This window comes from Xenopus tropicalis, chromosome 7, assembly GCF_000004195.4.
Source record: "Xenopus tropicalis strain Nigerian chromosome 7, UCB_Xtro_10.0, whole genome shotgun sequence".
NCBI classification, from domain to species: Eukaryota; Metazoa; Chordata; class Amphibia; order Anura; family Pipidae; genus Xenopus; species Xenopus tropicalis.
Window position 1 is genome coordinate 36402195 of NC_030683.2, and position 18791 is coordinate 36420985.

At 40.5% G+C, this 18791-nt stretch overlaps 1 protein-coding gene across 4 annotated transcripts in view; it reads left to right on the plus strand.

Moving 5' to 3' along the window:
• Positions 1-274: 274 nt before the first annotated feature.
• Positions 275-18791, plus strand: part of kif20b (kinesin family member 20B) — a 59954-nt gene continuing 41437 nt past the window's right edge. For 2 of the 4 annotated variants that reach the window (XM_012966774.3, XM_012966778.3), the window contains exons 1-8: positions 275-422; positions 4397-4587; positions 5226-5315; positions 5400-5519; positions 6833-6971; positions 10778-10962; positions 13653-13722; positions 16072-16299. In XM_012966774.3, coding sequence (XP_012822228.2) covers positions 4420-4587; positions 5226-5315; positions 5400-5519; positions 6833-6971; positions 10778-10962; positions 13653-13722; positions 16072-16299 — 1000 coding nt within the window. In that variant the 5' untranslated portion in view covers positions 275-422; positions 4397-4419. Of the gene's footprint in view, positions 423-442; positions 533-4396; positions 4588-5225; positions 5316-5399; positions 5520-6832; positions 6972-10777; positions 10963-13652; positions 13723-16071; positions 16300-18791 lie in introns of those variants that run through there. The other 2 variants (XM_004915883.4, XM_012966777.3) reach the window with 2 other exon arrangements.

Sequence of the window (18791 nt, forward strand, 5' to 3'; positions counted from 1 at the left end):
CTGACTGCTAAACCTAGCGCTCTGACTGCTAAACCAAGCGCACTGACTGCTAAACCAAGCGCACTGACTGCTAAACCAAGCGCACTGACTGCTAAACCTAGCGCTCTGACTGCTAAACCAAGCGCACTGACTGCTAAACCAAGCGCACTGACTGCTAAACCAAGCGCACTGACTGCTAAACCTAGCGCACTGACTGCTAAACCAAGCGCACTGACTGCTAAACCTAGCGCACTGACTGCTAAACCAAGCGCTCTGGCTGCTTAACCTAGCACACTGACTGCCAAGCCACTGACTGGCAAGCCACACCCCCCTCCGCTAACTTGCAGTCGTGACGCCCAATCTCGCGTGATGAGACTTGTGACGTCGGGATTTTCAGAAAGACAGGCGCCAAGGAATTTTGAATTACCAGCTCTGCGGGACGTGTAAGTAGCTAGCCGGTACTGCGTTAGGTAAATAGGGAGTGTGCTTTGAAAAGCGGGACTTTTGGGTTTAACTTCTGCAGCTCACTCCCGGCAGGGGGGCCGTCATCTATGTAAGTGTATCACAGCCGCGGCTCAGGGGACAGCCCCCCCCACCGTGATGTCAGCCCCCCTGAGTGTCTCTATGCGGGAAAGTGTCTGGTAACTCTAGTTAGCCGTTTATTCCTCCCTGGAGACCTGCTGCCTTTGCCAAATTTTCTTCTAAACACCTGGTAGTGGGACCAAGAGAGCAGGGAACTGTACTACGGAAGCCTGCTAGCTAGGGCTCACTGTTACTGGGAGGCACCACTGCAGGTGCCTGAGCCTTATAACCCCAACTAGCAGGGAATTTATAGAGAACAAAGCTCTGCTGCTATGTGCTGCCCTTGAGCTGCAGTCTAAAGCTGGCTGCCCACCTACAAATACAGTCAGACATGAGGGTTATTGAGGGTATTATTATCTGTGTGTATTAAGCAATCTGCATATTGTGGCATGGATGTCACACAGGTTTAAAATGTCCGCCTGTGTCCATTAATATCAGTATAGAATGTTACAATACTGATAGTATGATCTTTACAGATCCCACAGCTAATGTTGCCTTGTGTGTCTCCTCTGACAGATCTTTTCTCCATGTTGATGGTTTGTGAATGGCCAGTGTAGGAAACCACCCAAAACCTGTTTTTTGGCACAGTGAAAGAAAATGTAATTCTAAGCATCTTTTCTGAGTGGTTTAAAGTTTGTAAATAGAATGGCAGTTGAAAGCAGTATTTCTTTATCCACTTTTTTTGTTTGAATCTGGCTCTTAAAACAATGTAAGAGAAGTCACTTCTTCTCCAGTTCTTTGATGGCTATAGCTACATTGTTTCAGCAGTCAGAGCCAGGAATGCAGAGGATATAAAAGAAAACAGGCAAATACTACTTTCACTAGCAATTATTTTCAGTAATAACATTGAAATCATTGGGTATTAGTCAATGTATATTGATAAATTGCTTAGATTTACATATTGTTTCATTTTTACAAAACAAAAGATAGAGAACCCCTCCAGTAAAGTCCTTCGTGTAGTCTACTAGCTGTGGAATTGGGTTGTGGAAAAGCAACCATACAGGCCATACACGCACCTATAATACCAAACAAAACCTTGTTTTGTACTATATTCGGTGCGTGTATGGTGGCTCAACGAGGCGACCAATATTGCAAAAGGCTGTGAATATCGGTTGACTCATCGATCTGCCAGGTTAAAAGATTTTGTAGCAAATTCTACATTCAGAGCTGAATTGGCAGGTGGAGGTAGAATTCCTATGGTTTCTACCTCCATATCTGATGATTCAGCCCTAAACATCAGTGGAGGGTGGGAACGTCGCATTAAAGATCAAAATTTCTACATGTATGGCCACCTTAAAGCTAATGGCAGGTAGTGGTTTTCTCTGATGGCATTTGGAGAAAAGCTGATCCACTGACTCCTGCTTTCTGTGTGCATGTGAGCTGATAGGCCTGGGATCTGTCAGTCAGCACACAAACAGCTGGTTTCAGTGCAAAAATGTATACTTCAACATTTCTGCACTTAAATCTGCTGTGTAGTGACAGGCTGATCCATGCATAGCAGCTCACATACATTCAAAAGGCAGCGAATACTGGCATTTCTACTATACTTTTTTTAACTGCTGAAGTACTGCAGTTTTTCTATGCTGCTCCCCTTTGACCTGCACCAAGATACAGGCAGCCAGTGGGTGTAAAGAGAAGCATATGGTAACACCTGAGCTGCAGGCTGACACAGCATGTTCTTTTGTTGTAAGAGATGTCAGTTGCCATAGGCTGGTACCCATAGGCACTGTGTTTCTGCAAAAAGTGCACTGCTGGAGTGATGAGTGGATTCCGCTGTTCACCCGTATATACTCGAGTATAAGCCAATCCGAATATAAGCCGAGGTACCTAATTTTACCTAAACAAAACTGGAAAAACTTATTGACTCGAGTATAAGCCTAGGGTGGGAAATGTAGCCGCTACTGCTAAGTTTCAATAATCGAATAAATAATAAAAGGACACTCAGCGTGACCCCCTGTGAACTCTTCATAAATATAACATGTTGGCAGCTGCAGATTAGGGAAAGGTGGATGGAGGACCCTTTCACCTTCCTGCCTTGAAGAGTTACAACACTGCTGATAAAAAAAAAAAAGAAAGAAAAATGCAACAGCAGCAGACAAAAGCAAGTTTGGGAAAGCTAAGGAAGCAGCCATACTAAGTATTAAGTACTTGCCATGCTGCTGTGTGCGCTCCCATTGGATCATTTGGTGCTTCAATCGTATGCAGTGTGCAATCCCTTCATGTTTGTGCTGTGTGCGTGTCCAATCGCATAAAGGGTTACATTTGTATATAGAGATGCCTTTACTGCCTTTACTGAGGGTTAAACTGCCTTGTGTAGCAGTGTCACACTTTCACCAAGAGTTCTGGGAAAGTTCTCATAGAATGTTCAGTTGGGAACAACTGTGTGCGTCGCTATTCTAAACAACCTTTTTGGACAAGCAGAAAACTGGGAGAGTACTATTGCTACAGGGAAGGTTTATGCTCCCTGTAGCAATAGTACCAAAGCAAAATGTTTGCAGCAAATTCTCCCCATATTTACTAAAATGTTAAGCTTAAAATTGACACTGTGCTGTAATCAGTTAAAACACTTTGAGTTTAGATGTCTTTTTCTTGTTTTCTTGTTAGTTTAATGTTTCATCTGAAGCACCTCAGTTTAAAATGCAATGCCAAACATTTTGCTTTAGTACTATTGCTACAGGGAGCATAAACCTTCCCTGTAGTACTCTCCCAGTTTTCTGCTCATCCAAAAAGGTTGTTTAGAATAACGGCGCACACAGTTGTTCCCAACTGAACATTGCGGGGGGGGACGTGCGTGCGTCCAAGCGCCTGTGCTGCTGAAATTCCTGGCCTGAAAGGAGGCTTTCTGAAGTAGGCTGCACACTTATATAGGGGAAAACAGGCAGCAGCTCTGCTTGCAGTGCTCCTTAGTAAGTCAGGCATATAAATGTGGCCATCTGTACTGCTGAAAATCATGTGTTTTCTTTAAAAAGGTGTGTCCTTAAGATAGGATAAAGAGCAAGTTATTGTAAGCTCTGGCAAGTTTGAGAGTATGGTGTGAAAAGAGTTAGTGTTTTAGTTTCATATTATGGCCACCAGCATCTATGCCTATTGACATGAGTGGCTAACCTTCGGCTGTCTATGTGAGTCATCTTCCTGAAAATAGATGCACAAGACGTAACCAGCTTACAACTCAATTTGCGCATTTGTTACACACCTGGCAGAACCATTATTCTGTGTGTTGGACACATACAGCTTTGTCAAAATTTGATCCAGTTGTATTTTGAATGATGGTATGAAATGGATTATCTGGTTGGTTTGTGACCACCGTTGCCATGTACCTTTAGCCAACGCGCAACGAATATGATTGCTAGCAAGGTACATCTTCCATATCCTCGAGTATAAGCCGATGCTTACTTTTTCAGCACATTTTTGGTGCTGAAAAACTCTGCTTATACTCAAGTATATACGGTAATTGTCTACAGACCCCTGATTCTTTGTAATGGGTCCTATCAGAAACTTGCTGTATTGACTGCTGTGCCTGCAGCTCAGTGGGCTGCAGGCTATTTGGCAGCCCCTATGTGGACTGGTAGCCTATAGAAGACTCTGTTTGGCAATTACACTGGCTTTTATGCAACCAAAACTTGCCTCCTAACCAGAAATTCAAAAATGAGCACCTACTTTGAGGCCACTGGGAGCAACATCCATGGGGTTGGTGAGCAACATGTTGCCCCCGAACCACTGGTTGGGGATCACTGGTGTAGCCAGATATACGGTTGCATCAGGGTTAAGCTGTAGGGTTTTCCTCTATTTGCAGCTATTGAAAGTGTGCTCCATTAATGTCCCTGTTTTTTTACAGATGGTTTTCATGTTCTGGGAGCCATGAAGCCTGCCCAAGAAACCTATCCGCCTCCCAGGCCTTCTTATCTCGGTGTATCAATAACTTATCCAGAAAGGGATGAACCACAGCCGATTGATGATCTCAGAACTAATTTGGCTGAAAAGTTTTTATCACTTGGAGGCTCAGTATCAGAAACCAACCCCAACCAGGTACTTCCTTAAATGCAGTTTAGGTAGATCAGATATTGCTGTACCAGCTCATACTACATGACACATTAAAAGGGCATTATACCCCCATGTTGAGCCATTTTTTAAAAATTAATATCTGTTTTTTTTTTTGTTTTTTTTTTACATCCCTTTCCAACTTTCTGGTTCATACTGTTACCTAGCGACTGAGAACCCCTCTCCTCCTTTACTTTAGTGATCATAAGTAGCTCATTATTTAAAGGACTGCTTAGTGGACTTGTGTTTTAGCCTCTCTTATGAACCAGGAAGTTTGAATGAGACTTAGTTTGAATTTCAGTTTTTGTACTGTTTAGTGCAAACCTTAGATTATTTTAATTAATAAATAAATATGTCCGGCACAAACTTATGTATTTGTTTACCATTCATTTCCGTTTTAAAAAGAAGCTTCGCAAAACTACCTTTTTTTCCCACCATTGGGTATATGTTTAATAGACACAATAAGTAATGGATACATAATTATTTCTTTCTTGATTCTTTCTTGTAGTTTTTATAAAGCCAATCTGTTAGCACCTTCCAGAGTAGGCTGAGCCCATGTGGAGAGAGAGTTCTATCTAATGATGATTAATAACATAGTCATTATTTAAATTTTATTTTTATTATAGAAAAATTCTTTGGGGTCCCAGGAGCATATGCAGGTTTACCTTCGTGTTCGCCCCTTCACTGCCGTAGAAATTGAACAAAATGAAGCTCAGGTGAGTGTTGTGCCTTATCTATAATTATAGCTATTTAGTGTAATACAGTAAATAACAACATACTCTTTATTTTATTTTTTTTAGGACTGCATCAGTATTCCTGATTCCTCTAGTGTTTTGGTTAAGCCTCCACACAATTCACAGTCTTGCCGACTAAGTGATAAAGGCAATGGATCTATGGCTCAGAAGTTTACCTTTACACATGTAAGAACGTTGAACTGCATCTATTATAATAAAGTGTGAACTTGTTTACTTCTAGGAAATTCTAGGAAATAAATAAAATATAACTGTCAAAAAGAACTGCACCCAGTATAGTTCTATTTGCTTCAATCTTTACTGCAGGGTTTTGCAACTTTTGTGTGTGTTTATTTGTGGCTCTGTCTGTTTTGATGACTGGGTGCCATAATTGTCCCCTAAGGAGCCACATGGTCTGTGTGCCTCCAGTTGGACAGTCATAGTTTACTGTATTGTTTACAGTTTGAGCAAAAACTGTGTATTGAGAATGCTTACAGTTTATATTTTATTTAAAGGGAAACGAAAGTCAAAGTCACTTGGGGGTGCCAAAATGTTAGGCACCCCCAAGTGACTTTAACCGCTTACCTCGTACCCCGGGCTGGTGCCCCTGTTAGGAGAAAACAGCACCAGCCCGGGGCACCTGGAGCGCAGCGCTTCCGTCTTCCTCGCTTCCTTTTCCTGAGTGCCAGCGGTGGGCGCATGCGCAGTAGAGTGAAAAGCCGACTTTAACATTTAAGTTCGGCTTTTCACTCTACTGCGCATGCGCGCGCAGCGAATCAGCAGCAAGGAAGCGCCGGCAGCTACCCCGGGCTGGTGCTGTTCCTTCCTCACAGGGGCACCAGCCCGGGGTAAAAGGTAGGCGGTCAAAGTCACTTGGGGGTGCCTAACATTTTGGCACCCCCAAGTGACTTTGACTTTATTTTTCCTTTAAAGGGCAAGGAAACCAAGTACATATGATATTTCACTGATAGAGATATATATATATATATATATATATATATATTATTATACATTTTATGGTACTTGGCCCTCCCAAACCACACTACCTACACTGCCAAATTGCCTGTATCTTTTAATAAAATGTTGAGTGGGGTTGGTGGCCACCATGTGTGGAAGATGTATTTATTTATTTATTTTTTTGCTCTGCTGCAGCAATAGGAGCATGTATAGTTGAATGTAAGGATTTTTTTCCCCTCTGCAGCAAATTAGAGATGCTTCAGATGGGGTTTTTTGCCTTCCCCTGGATCAGCCAGCAGTTAGGCAGTTTATATATAGGCATTATGTATGGTTGAACATGATGGACATACATCTTTTTTCAACCTAACTTACTATGTTACTATTAATTAAGGACCAGATCAGCTTCAATGCCACATACTTCTGTCAGCAAGACAGCTGGAAGGAGTGCCTCTATAGCGGGCATATGATATATACATAGGTTGCCTTATCTCTTAATGTTTTTTTTTCCCCCCATCACTTTTACCTCTGATTTTCCTTTTGTGCAGGTATTTGGTCCGGATACAACACAAGCACAGTTTTTTGATGGCACAATAAAGCAGCATGTGATTGATTTTATGAAGGGTCAGAACCGTCTGATTTTTACATATGGAGTGACAAATGCAGGCAAAACTTTCACCTTCCAAGGTAATCATGGCTTTTACTGTTCTTCTCCTGGCTTGCTGGGGCTTCTCACACTGCCAGAAAAATGATCAGCTTATAAAGAAAATCTCAGTAGTATCCTCAAGATGTCAGTCTTTCCACAGGAATTTGCTAGCAATTATTTTAGTTCATCAAATATTTCCTTATGTTTCCCTGTGATTTCCCCTAATATACAGGTCCCAAAGCACAAATGTTTCTCTTGATAAAATTAGATATTTCATATAGGTATGTTGTTAATAACTCTTAGGCTTGCCCGCTTTTTTTAAGCAATGGTGTTCTACTTTGCTAGTTGTAAATGTTTATTATTTTATACACATGTTTTATACCTATGATTTATTTAGTACCAAAGAGAGACCCCTTAGTTGGTGGTAGCTCTGATGTGAGGGAGCCAAATGGTCCTAGCATTTTATCTGGATTTGTCACAGCCTTGCCATAGATGTCATACACTAGTAAACACTGTTATTTACACTAGTAAAGAACAGATAGGCAACACATTATTTATTGTGCAGAACTATCTATTTGAATTGGGAAACTGGCTGTACAATACTGGTGTACATAGTCTGTTCTCCTACTAAAACACCATATTACAGCCACATGAATCCCAACAAACATATTTATGTGCAGCCAAATGTTATTGCTCATCATCGTAGGTACTAGGTAGATTTATCATCCTGGGGTCCAGGTTATAGTGGTGCACAGGTCAGCCCAGTACCAGAGGTAAAGCAAGTTCGGACCAGCAGATTACATATGTGACAAGTGGAGGGCCTACCTCCCCAGTTGACCATTCTCTTCATCTTTCACCCTTGCTAAGCTTAAGACTGAGCGCCCCATGACTGTTCCAAGTAAGACTCAGTATGGGAACCATTGAGGTAGAATTTTGTATTCCCTGTGCTACACTGCCCTCTAGTGATGTTTTAGCTAATATGTGAAAATATATGTAAAGAAATGTATGTATGTATAACTTTATTCATAAAGCGCCACAAGGGTACGGAGCGCTGTACAATCTTACAATATACAAAGTGACACACAGGGATGACAAGTGTTATAATAAATAAGTATAAATACACAGGGAGTAAGTGCCATGTGGTATGAGACACAGTAGGAAGGAGGTCCCTGCCCCGTAGAGCTTACAGTCTAAGTGACTGTGTGATTAACCACTCTAACATAGCCAAAACCAAGCAGCAGGCCTGATTCTACCAAAGAGTGTGCTGGCAAGGGGTAGTGTGCTTACAAACTATGATGATAGTACAATAAATTGGTTGGTCCCTGTCAGCAAGTATACTCAAAGAAGCATGAGGCCACAATGTGCTGATTAAGGTAGGGGTACACAAGTGTTCTACAGGGAGGGGCTAAGAATTCACAATTTCCTAATGGTACATGGTTTGGGAGGGATCTAGTGGTTTTTGCAGCTGATAAGTCTGTGATTAAATTGATGTCGAATAGAAATGTATATTTCCTGTTAAAATGCATAAGGCAGAAAATGTCAGGCTGTATTTTTTTCTCTTTAATTGTATGATTAAGGGGGAACTTTCCCGAAAATGAAAACTTAATATAAGCTTCATGAAACTGAAATAAGATATGTTAAAAATATAACCAATTAAACATTCTGACCTTTTTCCAAAATAATTTTGTTTTCACTATCTTCCTCTTATCAGCTGTCTCTCTTCATTTTCTCTGCATGCAGGAGCTGGGACTCTTACTTTGAATGACTATTAGGTCTTTGGGGGGTTGTTCGTTTTTTCCTAAGGGCTGTGACACACAGGGAGATTAGTCGCGCTGTGACTGGCATCCTACTGGCGAGAATGTAAATCGGCAGTCAGATGGCATACGCGGCGGCACAATTTGCCGAAGTTGCCTTGAGAGGAGACTTCAGCAAATCGCCGCGCCGCATATGCCATCCCACCGGGATTTTACATTTTCGTCGGTGGGATGGCATTTCGGAGAGATTAGTCACCCGCCACAAGGGAGATTTGTCTCGGGCGACTAATCTTCCCGTGTGCCACAGCCCTAAAGAGCCATGAATGGCATTTGACCCCTGTTTATCTCCCTAGCTAAGTACTGAAACCATTGTATTTACAGAGCTCATGTTATTTGCTAACTAAACATGTGCCATATTGTCTTATTCCTGCTTGAATGCCTGCCCCCCATGTCGACACAGCACTTTATTTAAAAAAAAACTGTATTCCAGCTTCTTAAGCAAGCACACAGTTTGTGCCAGTGATGCATAACTGTATATTATATTTACAAGCTCCTCCTTTAAATGTGTAGTCATTCCTATGGCAAAATAACTATTGCTCTGCATGAAACAGAGCCTGTGATTAGCATACAGTTTTATCTATAAATATTTAGTGATATATATATATATATATATATATATATTACAGACGGTAAGGGGAGATTTATCAAAATACAAATTTAGCGCATAATACATAAAACACACACGTTCTATTAATTTCTATTGGATTTTTAGAAGCATATTATCAAATAGTGAACGCTAGTTTTCACTCATTGATAAATGCACTTCTGAGAATCCTGTTGGAATGAAGAGAACGTGAGTTTTTATGTATCAAGCTCTGAACTCACTTTTTGATAAATCTGCCCCTACGTTTCTTTGGTGTTTCCCAATCAACCATTGTGGCCTAGTAAGATTACTGTTCAGCTTTGGTTTGGTATTCCCAAAGGGGGTAGTTCACCTTCCTTTCAAGGACAAGGAAAGGTTGAAATGAAGTGTTGTGCATTTAACTGCACCTTTATACAGTTTTCAGAGCGCTTGCTGTTCCTCCTGTTGATGCTTTCCCTTTCTCCGTATGCTGCTTTATTCATAACTTGCAGGCAACACTAGGGTAACATCACCAGATTCTTTGCATTCCATCCTCCCACTGCCCGGGACATGGTTTTCTCCCATAGCACTATGCGCAGCCTCATTCCCTTTAGTATTCTGCTTTGCTTCTTCTTGATTGATGACGTCCTAAAAAATGAGGGGGGGGGGTTTGTGCATGCTCCGTAGGTTACTATGGTGTCGGCCACTTGATAAATGGAACTAAGAAACTTAGGAGGGTAGCTTTTAACTATACTAGTGTCTGTTACACAAAGTTAACTTAGTGATTCATTACACTGTAAAGTGAACTTTTATTTCTGCAGAAAATCTTATTCCAAGATTATGGGATAAACTTTTCTTCCCCTCAAGGTAATTGTAATATGATGTAAATAAGCCAGATCTTAATACGTCTTCACTTTTTGTTTTTTAATTAATTGCTTTTCCACCCCAGGAGCCAAAAAAAATGTTGCTCTGTGAGGCTACATATTCTCATTATTACTTTTTATTTTCTAGCTCTCTATTCAGGCTCTCTCCTATTCATATATCAGTATCACATTTACTGTACAAAAGGCTTTACAGGTCTGCTTTTGATAGCACAAGCATTTGCCTCACATCAGGGATCAGAATTCTTGATGGGCTGGCCTGGAGCTCACAGTTTGGGCCAAGAAATGACTCCTCCAGCAGTTGTTGGGGGTTAGCCTCCTTTGATGACAATCTGAAGTTCGCTAAATCATGGCAGCATGCTTGGGGCTAGTTGGGTCATAGATGGGAGATGGCAGGTTGTGCTTGGGGCACAAACTTATTGACCCATACATCCCCAATAGCCTTGTTTTTATTTGCAGGAAACATTGCAAAACATTTAATTGTTTAATCTATAATTGTAACTGAAGTGACCAGATGATTTTTCAGATACATATATGCTAAAATAAGAGGGTTTATGTGTGTGAGCATTACATTTCTTTTTCCCTTGTAGGTACAAAAGATGATGCGGGTATTTTGCCTCGGTCAATGGATATGCTTTTTAATTCCATTCAAGGAAGAGTGTATACTAAAATGGATGTGAAGCCATATAGATGTAAAGATTACATACGATTAACCAAAGAGCAGGTTAAAGCAGAAGCTGCTCTTAAGAATTCTGTACTTCGTCAGATGAAAGAGGTAAATCTCTATCAGTGGAAGGGCGCATATAAAAAAATGAAAAATGAGACGACAACTAGTTACTATGTAAATGTAAACCTTTGCAGTGTGCCAGAAGGTACAGTTGTAAGCTTGAAGAGTGTAACCCTGCTGCTTTATTGATATGTGTTTTTGAAAGAGACTATAGATTGATATATGTGCATGCAGCAATCAAGGATTAGCAGGAAGGGAGTGTAGAGACTTGGGTGGGGGGGAGGAAAGAGCATATAAATTGGTTAGAAGATGGGTGGAAGGGAAGTACTCGGGGCACAGAGATGGTTGGAATGGAAGAAAAGGGCATGGAGATCATGAGAATAGGGAGCGCAACGCTATTAGGGAAAGATCATGAAGGAGGCATGGAGACTGGATAGGAGATGCAGCCACAGAGATTGCATAAGGAGGAAAGCAAGACCGTGAAGGCCAAAGGAAGTGAGTAGATATCAGGAGATGGCATTGAGAATTACAGAAATCTGAGATGAGTGTAAGAGCCCATAGAGGTCTGGACAGGGGACATAGGCACATTTTCTGGATGGAATAGGGTCTGTACATCTACATCCTACAGGACTACACCCATATATCCAAATTATAAACACAATCCTACTAAATAAATGAATGGGAGCATTGGCTCAGGAAATTGCCATAGGCTTTAATAGATTAGCACTGTCAATATTTCATTTCATTCTCGTAACTCCCTGCTACAATTTCTACTGTTTAAATAAACAGTAAACATTATTTACATTAGTTTTAGTCAGAAGCCAATTCACCTGCCTATATGTACCCGAAAGAAACCCACACAGACACGGGGAGAACATATAAACTCCTTGCAGATAGTACCCTGGCTTGGATTGAACTCAGGACCCCCAGCGCTGCAAGGCAGAAGTGCTACTCATGGGAAGGGTAAATTTTACCTGCAACAGAGATATTCCCTTCAAGCTCTCCATAGACGGTCCAACATTGGCTGTTAAATCAAACACTCCAGACTAAGGGTGAAGCCACACGGAGATACTAGTAGCAGCTACTTGTAGTGGCTACAAAAACACAATTTACTGATAATTGTATCTATGTGTGTTTTAGCAGAGGCAGTTCTTAATATTGTCTATGGCAGGGTATTTTCTGGTCTTTAGTAGCCATGACAAGTAGCTTCTGTTAAGTAGCTCTGTGTGTCTTCACCCTAATGGGTAGCTTATTGGCCTCTGTATGGGAGCAAAATGATGGCCTGCTGGACTGATATCTGAGATAATTAAAATCTTGTTGAATGAGGACTACATGGGGCCATTGATCCTGTCCTCTCTTGTCACAATGATATCAGCTTGATTTGCATACGACCTGAGGGGAGAATCTAGGTATAGATCCCTTTATTTGCAGGCATCTCCAAATGAATGGACCTAAAATTTCATATAGACTTGGGTTTATGGCTTATGGAAAATACTTTGTTCACTTGTCACTTGCAGATTCTGTTAATGCCTGGATGAGTTCTTGATCAATCAGAATATCCAAGGCTATTGTGATACTAATATCTACAGTTAGTACTAGTGGTTGTATTTATAGTTTATGTATGTGAGTGTATAGATTGGTAGGTGTGGGTTAGGTGTGCTGGGTTTACTTGGATGGGTTGAACTTGATGGACACTGGTCTTTTTTCAACCCTATGTAACTATGTAACTATTTCTGTAAAACAACAATGCAACACAATAGTGTGCTTATTGACTAAGTTCTTCCATTTAAAGGGCCAGTATACACTTGTGTGCACCTTATTTCAACAGGAGCAAAATAAGTAGACCTTATGCTGTAATCGAGGATTGTTTTGCATTCATACTTTCCTATAATTCTGAACTAGTTTAATTACTGTATATACTCGAGTATAAGCTGATCCAAATATAAGCCGAGGTACCTAATTTTACCTAAGAAAACTGGAAAAACTTATTGACTCAAGTATAAGCCTAGGGTGGGAAATGCAGCAGCTACTGCTAAGTATTAACAATCAAAATAAATACCAATAAAGTTACATTAATTGAGGCATCAGTGGGGTATATGTTTTTTAATATTTATTTCAAAGAAAAACAGTAAACTAGCTCTGTAAGCGGAGAAGAGGGTCAATAAAAACAATATGAGTACTACCCCACGCTCATTGCGCATTGGCAAACTGGCAGCAGACCCAGTCCCGGAGGAGATTTAAGGGGAAATAAGTATTGCTAGTGGGAGCCTAGGCCAGGGCACTGGAGGGTCTGGTTGCAGGTGGCCTAATTAGCACACAAAGGAGAGAGGGTGCTAGTCTAGAGGGACCCATGGCACCCGACTCTAGTATAAGCCGAGGGTGACTTTTTCAGCATATTTTGGGTGCTGAAAAACTAGGCTTATACTTGAGTTTATACAGTAGATACTGTTCTCTGCATAAACAACCAACTCCCACCATCCCTTTGTGGCCTTATTTTGACTTTTATTGTTTGCTCTCTTTAGGTCAAAAAGGAATAGAAACTGATTTTCCTAAATTGTGTGTTTAAGTATTGACTACAGCTCTACTTGCAGTCACTTTTTCTAGATATGTCCTTCTAATTATTTAGAAATTAAAGTTCGAGTACTAGGGTTTTGCTAAATAGAGAAATAAGTACAATTTGGCCTCTGTTTTTGTAAGTATGTTTTCGAATATATCATTTTTTGTGTGTTGATTTAAAGGTGGATTGCAGTATACGAAGTAACAATAGCAGGACCTGTCAAGATACCACAGACTTCAGTAATGATGAAGGTACTGTATGAGACCTGCGCTTGGGCGTTCTACAGTTTTCAGATAGGACTCAGTGGGAAAAAAAAAAAACTAAACACTGTCTGGTTAGAGGAATGCAGCTGTAGGATTTGTTATCTGGAAAATTTGGGAGTAGGGGGTTTCTAGAAACAGTTTATTTTCCATAGTTTGGATTGTCATTAGTTGTCATAAAAAACATTTAAACGTTAAATAAACCCAATAGGATTGCCACCTATATGAATATTACCATCAATTTTTTATTTTTATAAATGTTTTATTTTTACAGAGAAAAAGGACATTAAAAAAAAAAAAAAATTTGAATTATTTGCTTAAAATGGACTCTGTGGGAGATGGCCTTCCTGTAATTCTGAGATAAGAGATTCCATACCTGTGCAATGACTTTTATATGAAGTGTTGTATATTTTATTCTGCTTTCAACAGTTCTGAAATGTATGCACATATTTTATATAGTTTAATTTTTTGTGTGGAGTGGGGGCTATATTGGATACCTGAAACCAGATAGCTTCTGAAATGGAGAACTGCTGAACAAAAAAGCTAAATAATTTAAAATTGTGTTAGAATATCACTATCTCCATCAGACTACAAGTTCATTTAAATGTGAACTCCCCCTTTAAGCATATGGCAAGGCATAGTTTCTGCTGTCAATTTTCCATCAATAAAACATACATGTGTGGTCTAATTTTAGGCAAATGACGGGCCGCATACTTGGGTTCTCATGCCAATTGTGCCAGTGTTATAGGAACAGTTACACCAAAAAATTAAAATGCTTCAAAGTAATTTAAACTAAAATGTACTCCTGCCCTGGTAAATGTGTATTTGCTTCAGAAAAACTAGCTGCCCCCATGGGGGCAGCCATTCAAGATGGAAAAAAAAGGAGAAAAGGCACAGGTTGCATAGCAGATAACAGATAAACTCTGCAGAATACAATGATGTTTTATCTATTATCTGCTAGGGGTTTCTATGTTGTGGTGGGCTCTTTAAAGGAAAAGTAACGCTAAAAATTTTTAACTAAAAAAATCTATTCTACCCTCACCCAATAATTGCCCTATCCTGAAAACTATTTGTTATTTATAATGCTTTAGAAGAAAATACCTGTAAAAAGCTTGGCTTCCGGTCATTTCACCAAAGGCGATATGGCGACACAGGGAAAGTTTCAGGGGAAGCGTTCACTATGCGGCGATTGACTGATAGAGTCTAGCCTTCCTTCTGTATAGGAAGGAGTCAGGCTAGACTCGATCAATCGATCACCGCATAGTTAAACTTCACCCGATACTTTCGCCTGCATGGCCATATTGGCTTTGTTGAAATGACCGGAAGCCAAGTTTTTTACAGGTATTTTCTTCTAAAGCATTATAAATAACAAATAGTTTTCAGGATAGGGCAATTATTGGGGGAGGGTAGAATAGATTTTTTAGTTAAAATTTTTTAGTGTTACTTTTCCTTTAACAAATTTCCTTTAAAAGTCTTTCAAAAATGCTAGGAAAATACCCTTCCATACACAAAAATGGTTTATTGCACTGACCTGCTGGTCGAGTCGTGGGTCAGGTGATTATTGTTCGAAAGTAACAGGTGAAAAAAAATTGCCTTAGGCCTGTGACACACATAACAATGCCTCTATGTAAACAAAGAACCTATCCTGCCCTCACTCATCATTTGAGTGAAGTGACAAGAATGAATGTAATCCACCCAGCCAAATAAATGCTGGCAAAACTAGAAGGTAGTGATGAGGCAGAGAGGGATTTGCTTATTGTTATCTGGAGCAAGCAGGGGATTGTTCTCTCTGGATAAATGCCAATAATTAAAATTTTGCCTTTGTCTTATAAGTAACCTCTGGTGTTAAAGGGTTTGTCCACCTTTTAAGTTAACTTTTAGTATGCTGTAGAGAGTAATATTTTAAGACAATTTGCAGTTGGGCTTCATTTTTTTATTTGTAGTTTAATTTTTTCAGTTTTTGTTTGGCCTCCAGCAGCTAATTGGTTGCTAGGATCCCAGCCATAGTGTGGTTTGAATGCAAGACTTATATATGAATAGAAAAGGACATGAACAGAAAAATAAGTAATAATAACAACTAAACTGTAGCTTTGCATAACAATATTTTTTTGGCTCAGGGGTCTATGACCCCCTTTTGAAAGCTGCAAAGAGTTAAGAAGGCAATAAAAACAAAAACTATGAAAAACAAATAATGAAGACTCATTGAAAAGTTGCTTAAATTTGGCTTTTCTATAACATACTAAAGGTGAACCATCCCTTTAAAAGGTGTATTAGCGTTATCATGGTTTGTTTTGCAAATGTGTGCTTAGCAATGCCAGGTTTGATTTTCTTCTCTTTTAGGTTTCACAAACTCAAGCATGTTATCTGATATGGACATTCATGTAAGGCAATCGGAAGAGTTCAAACTGCCTTTGGACAGTTTAGCTAAATTCTCCGTCTGGGTGTCTTTTTGTGAAATCTACAATGAGTGTATTTATGATCTCCTAGACCCAATATCGGGTGATAAGTCCTATAAAAGGAAAACGCTGAGGCTTGCTCTGGATCTTAAAGGGTATTCTTTTGTTAAAGGTATGTGTGTGAAATCCTACCTTCCATCAAATAATGACACAAAGACCACATAAGACCACAAAGCGCTGAATTGCACAAACTTGCTGCAGGGCCATAAAACATGCCCATACTTTAGGTTGGATGGAAATACAACATTAAAAGGTCAATTTGTACTTTAGTAGTGATAATATATTGTTTAGGATCTGCTTCATGAACTGAAATCCAAATTTTCCACGCATATGACACTCTGACTGGCCTTTCCACCTCTAAACAGGGAACAACTACTTAGTTTGGAAAATTTTGATATCAAAGGGCATATAAATACAGATTCAATTAATATAAACATACTTAAATGCTTCTCCGAGCAATTTTGTAGTTTATATACATTCTTTTTTCTTTATAGTTGTTTCTGATATATGTGCAGATTTAAACTAATGCACACTTTTGGCTCAACAGCTCTCTGAGTCGGAAGGGGACATTTACTTTACTTTACTGTTACTCCTTTCTGGACACAGACCTGCAGCTGCCCCATGGCAGACATTAAAGGAAAACTAGAGCTTAAAGGTGGCCACACACGTGGCGATTTCCGATCTTTCGTGCGACAGGGCTGAAACGGCAGATAAGGAGGAAGAAACAATATAATTTCTACCTCCTTCTGCCGATTGAGCCCTGACGGCAGATTTTGATCAGGCGCCTTCTATGGCGCCCAATCAAAATCTTTTAACCTGGCCGATCGGCGAGTTGACCGATATCAGCAGCCTCCTGCGATATCAGTCGACTCGCCGACTTGCCATACACGCACTGAATATCGCCAGCTTAACTAAAGGAGTAAACTAGAAAAATTGCATGTTACGCTTTGGGCTTCTATACCAGCCCAAAGCAACCACAGCCTTTAAGCAGGGAAGATCTGTGCCTCCCAAGATGCCCCCAGGAACTTCCCATCTTCTTTACTGCTGATTCACTGCACATGCTCTGTGCTGCTTTGTTACTGAGCTCAGGGAACAAAACATAAAATACAGTATAATAGAATATAAATGTCAATATATAAGGCTGATCAGTAAATAATTTAGGTTCATATTTTATGGCAGCTCTGAAACCTGTACAACTAGCACCAGAATTAAATTTTTGAGCCCTGTAGCATCAGCTTATATGGCAGGTCAGCCTCATTTTCTGTTTGATAATTTGTGATAGCTGCTTGTGTTTAGCTGCTCAGAGCAAACTGAGCATAATGGGGAGCTCCGGATCATTGCTACTGTACAGATGCTGAAACTTTAGGCTGGTGCAGTAAGTTCAATATACAGGTATGCGACCTGTTATCCAGAATACTATGGACCTGGGGCTTTCTGGATAAGCAATCTTTCTGCATTATGGATCTCCACCATTCGTCTCCCAAAAAAACATTTAAAACATTAAATAAAACCCCACTGGATTGTTTAGTATTCATTATATTTTAGTTATGATTAAGTACAAGGTACTTTTTTATTATTGCAGAGAAAAGGAATAAAAAATAAATAAATACATTTTTGATTAAAATGAACTCCACAGGAGATGGCCTTTCCATGATTCAGGGCTTTCTGGATAAATGGTTTTTGAATAACAGATCCCATAACTGTATAAAATATGGCATGGAATATTTTTAGCCATATTCATTTGTAGAGTTTAGTTCTCCTTTAAGGACAGGTCTGTGCTCTACACTACATGCTGTAATTTTTATCTGCCATGAGGTGCAGATCAGGGAAAGTGCGTGCATCCATTACACTAGGGCAGTGCTGTCCAACTGGCGGCCCGCGACCCCCCTCTGTGTGGCCCCCCCACCTGTCTGGCTGCTTTGATGGCTTACCTTTGAGTAAGCATTATCAGTACTGAGATTAACTGGCCCCCTGCATGGTTCTCACCTCAGATTCAGGCTGTAATCCCTCTGTATTGTTTAAATATGTAATCCCCTGTGTTTTTCACACCTTTTAATACCTGTATTGTTCACCCCCTGCAGTGTTCACACCTCAGGCTCAGGCTGTAATCACTCCCATTGTTCACTTCTTCACACCTCAGACATAGGTACTGTAGGCAGAGTATGGCACATACAGCCAGCATAGGGCAGGTAGAGTATGGCACACACAGGCAGCATAGGTCAGGGAGGGTATGGCACACACAGGAAGGGTAGGGCAGGCAGAGTATGGCACACACAGGCAGCATAGGTCAGGGAGGGTATGGCACACACAGGAAGGGTAGGGCAGGCAGAGTATGGCACACACAGTCAGGGTAGGGCAGGCAGAGTATGGTACACAGAGGCAGCATAGAGAAGGCAGAGTATGGCACACATAGGCAGGGTAGGACAGGCAGAGTATGGCACACACAGACAGCATAGGACAGGCAGAGTGCTGCCTGTGTGTGCCATACTCTGCTTGCCCTATGCTGCTTGTGGGAGGTGAACGTGGCAGGGGTTTGTTAGCAGTTGGAAATAGCCATTAAATGGTCCCTAAGGTGTGTAATTATGTACTGGGGGTTGCTCTGCT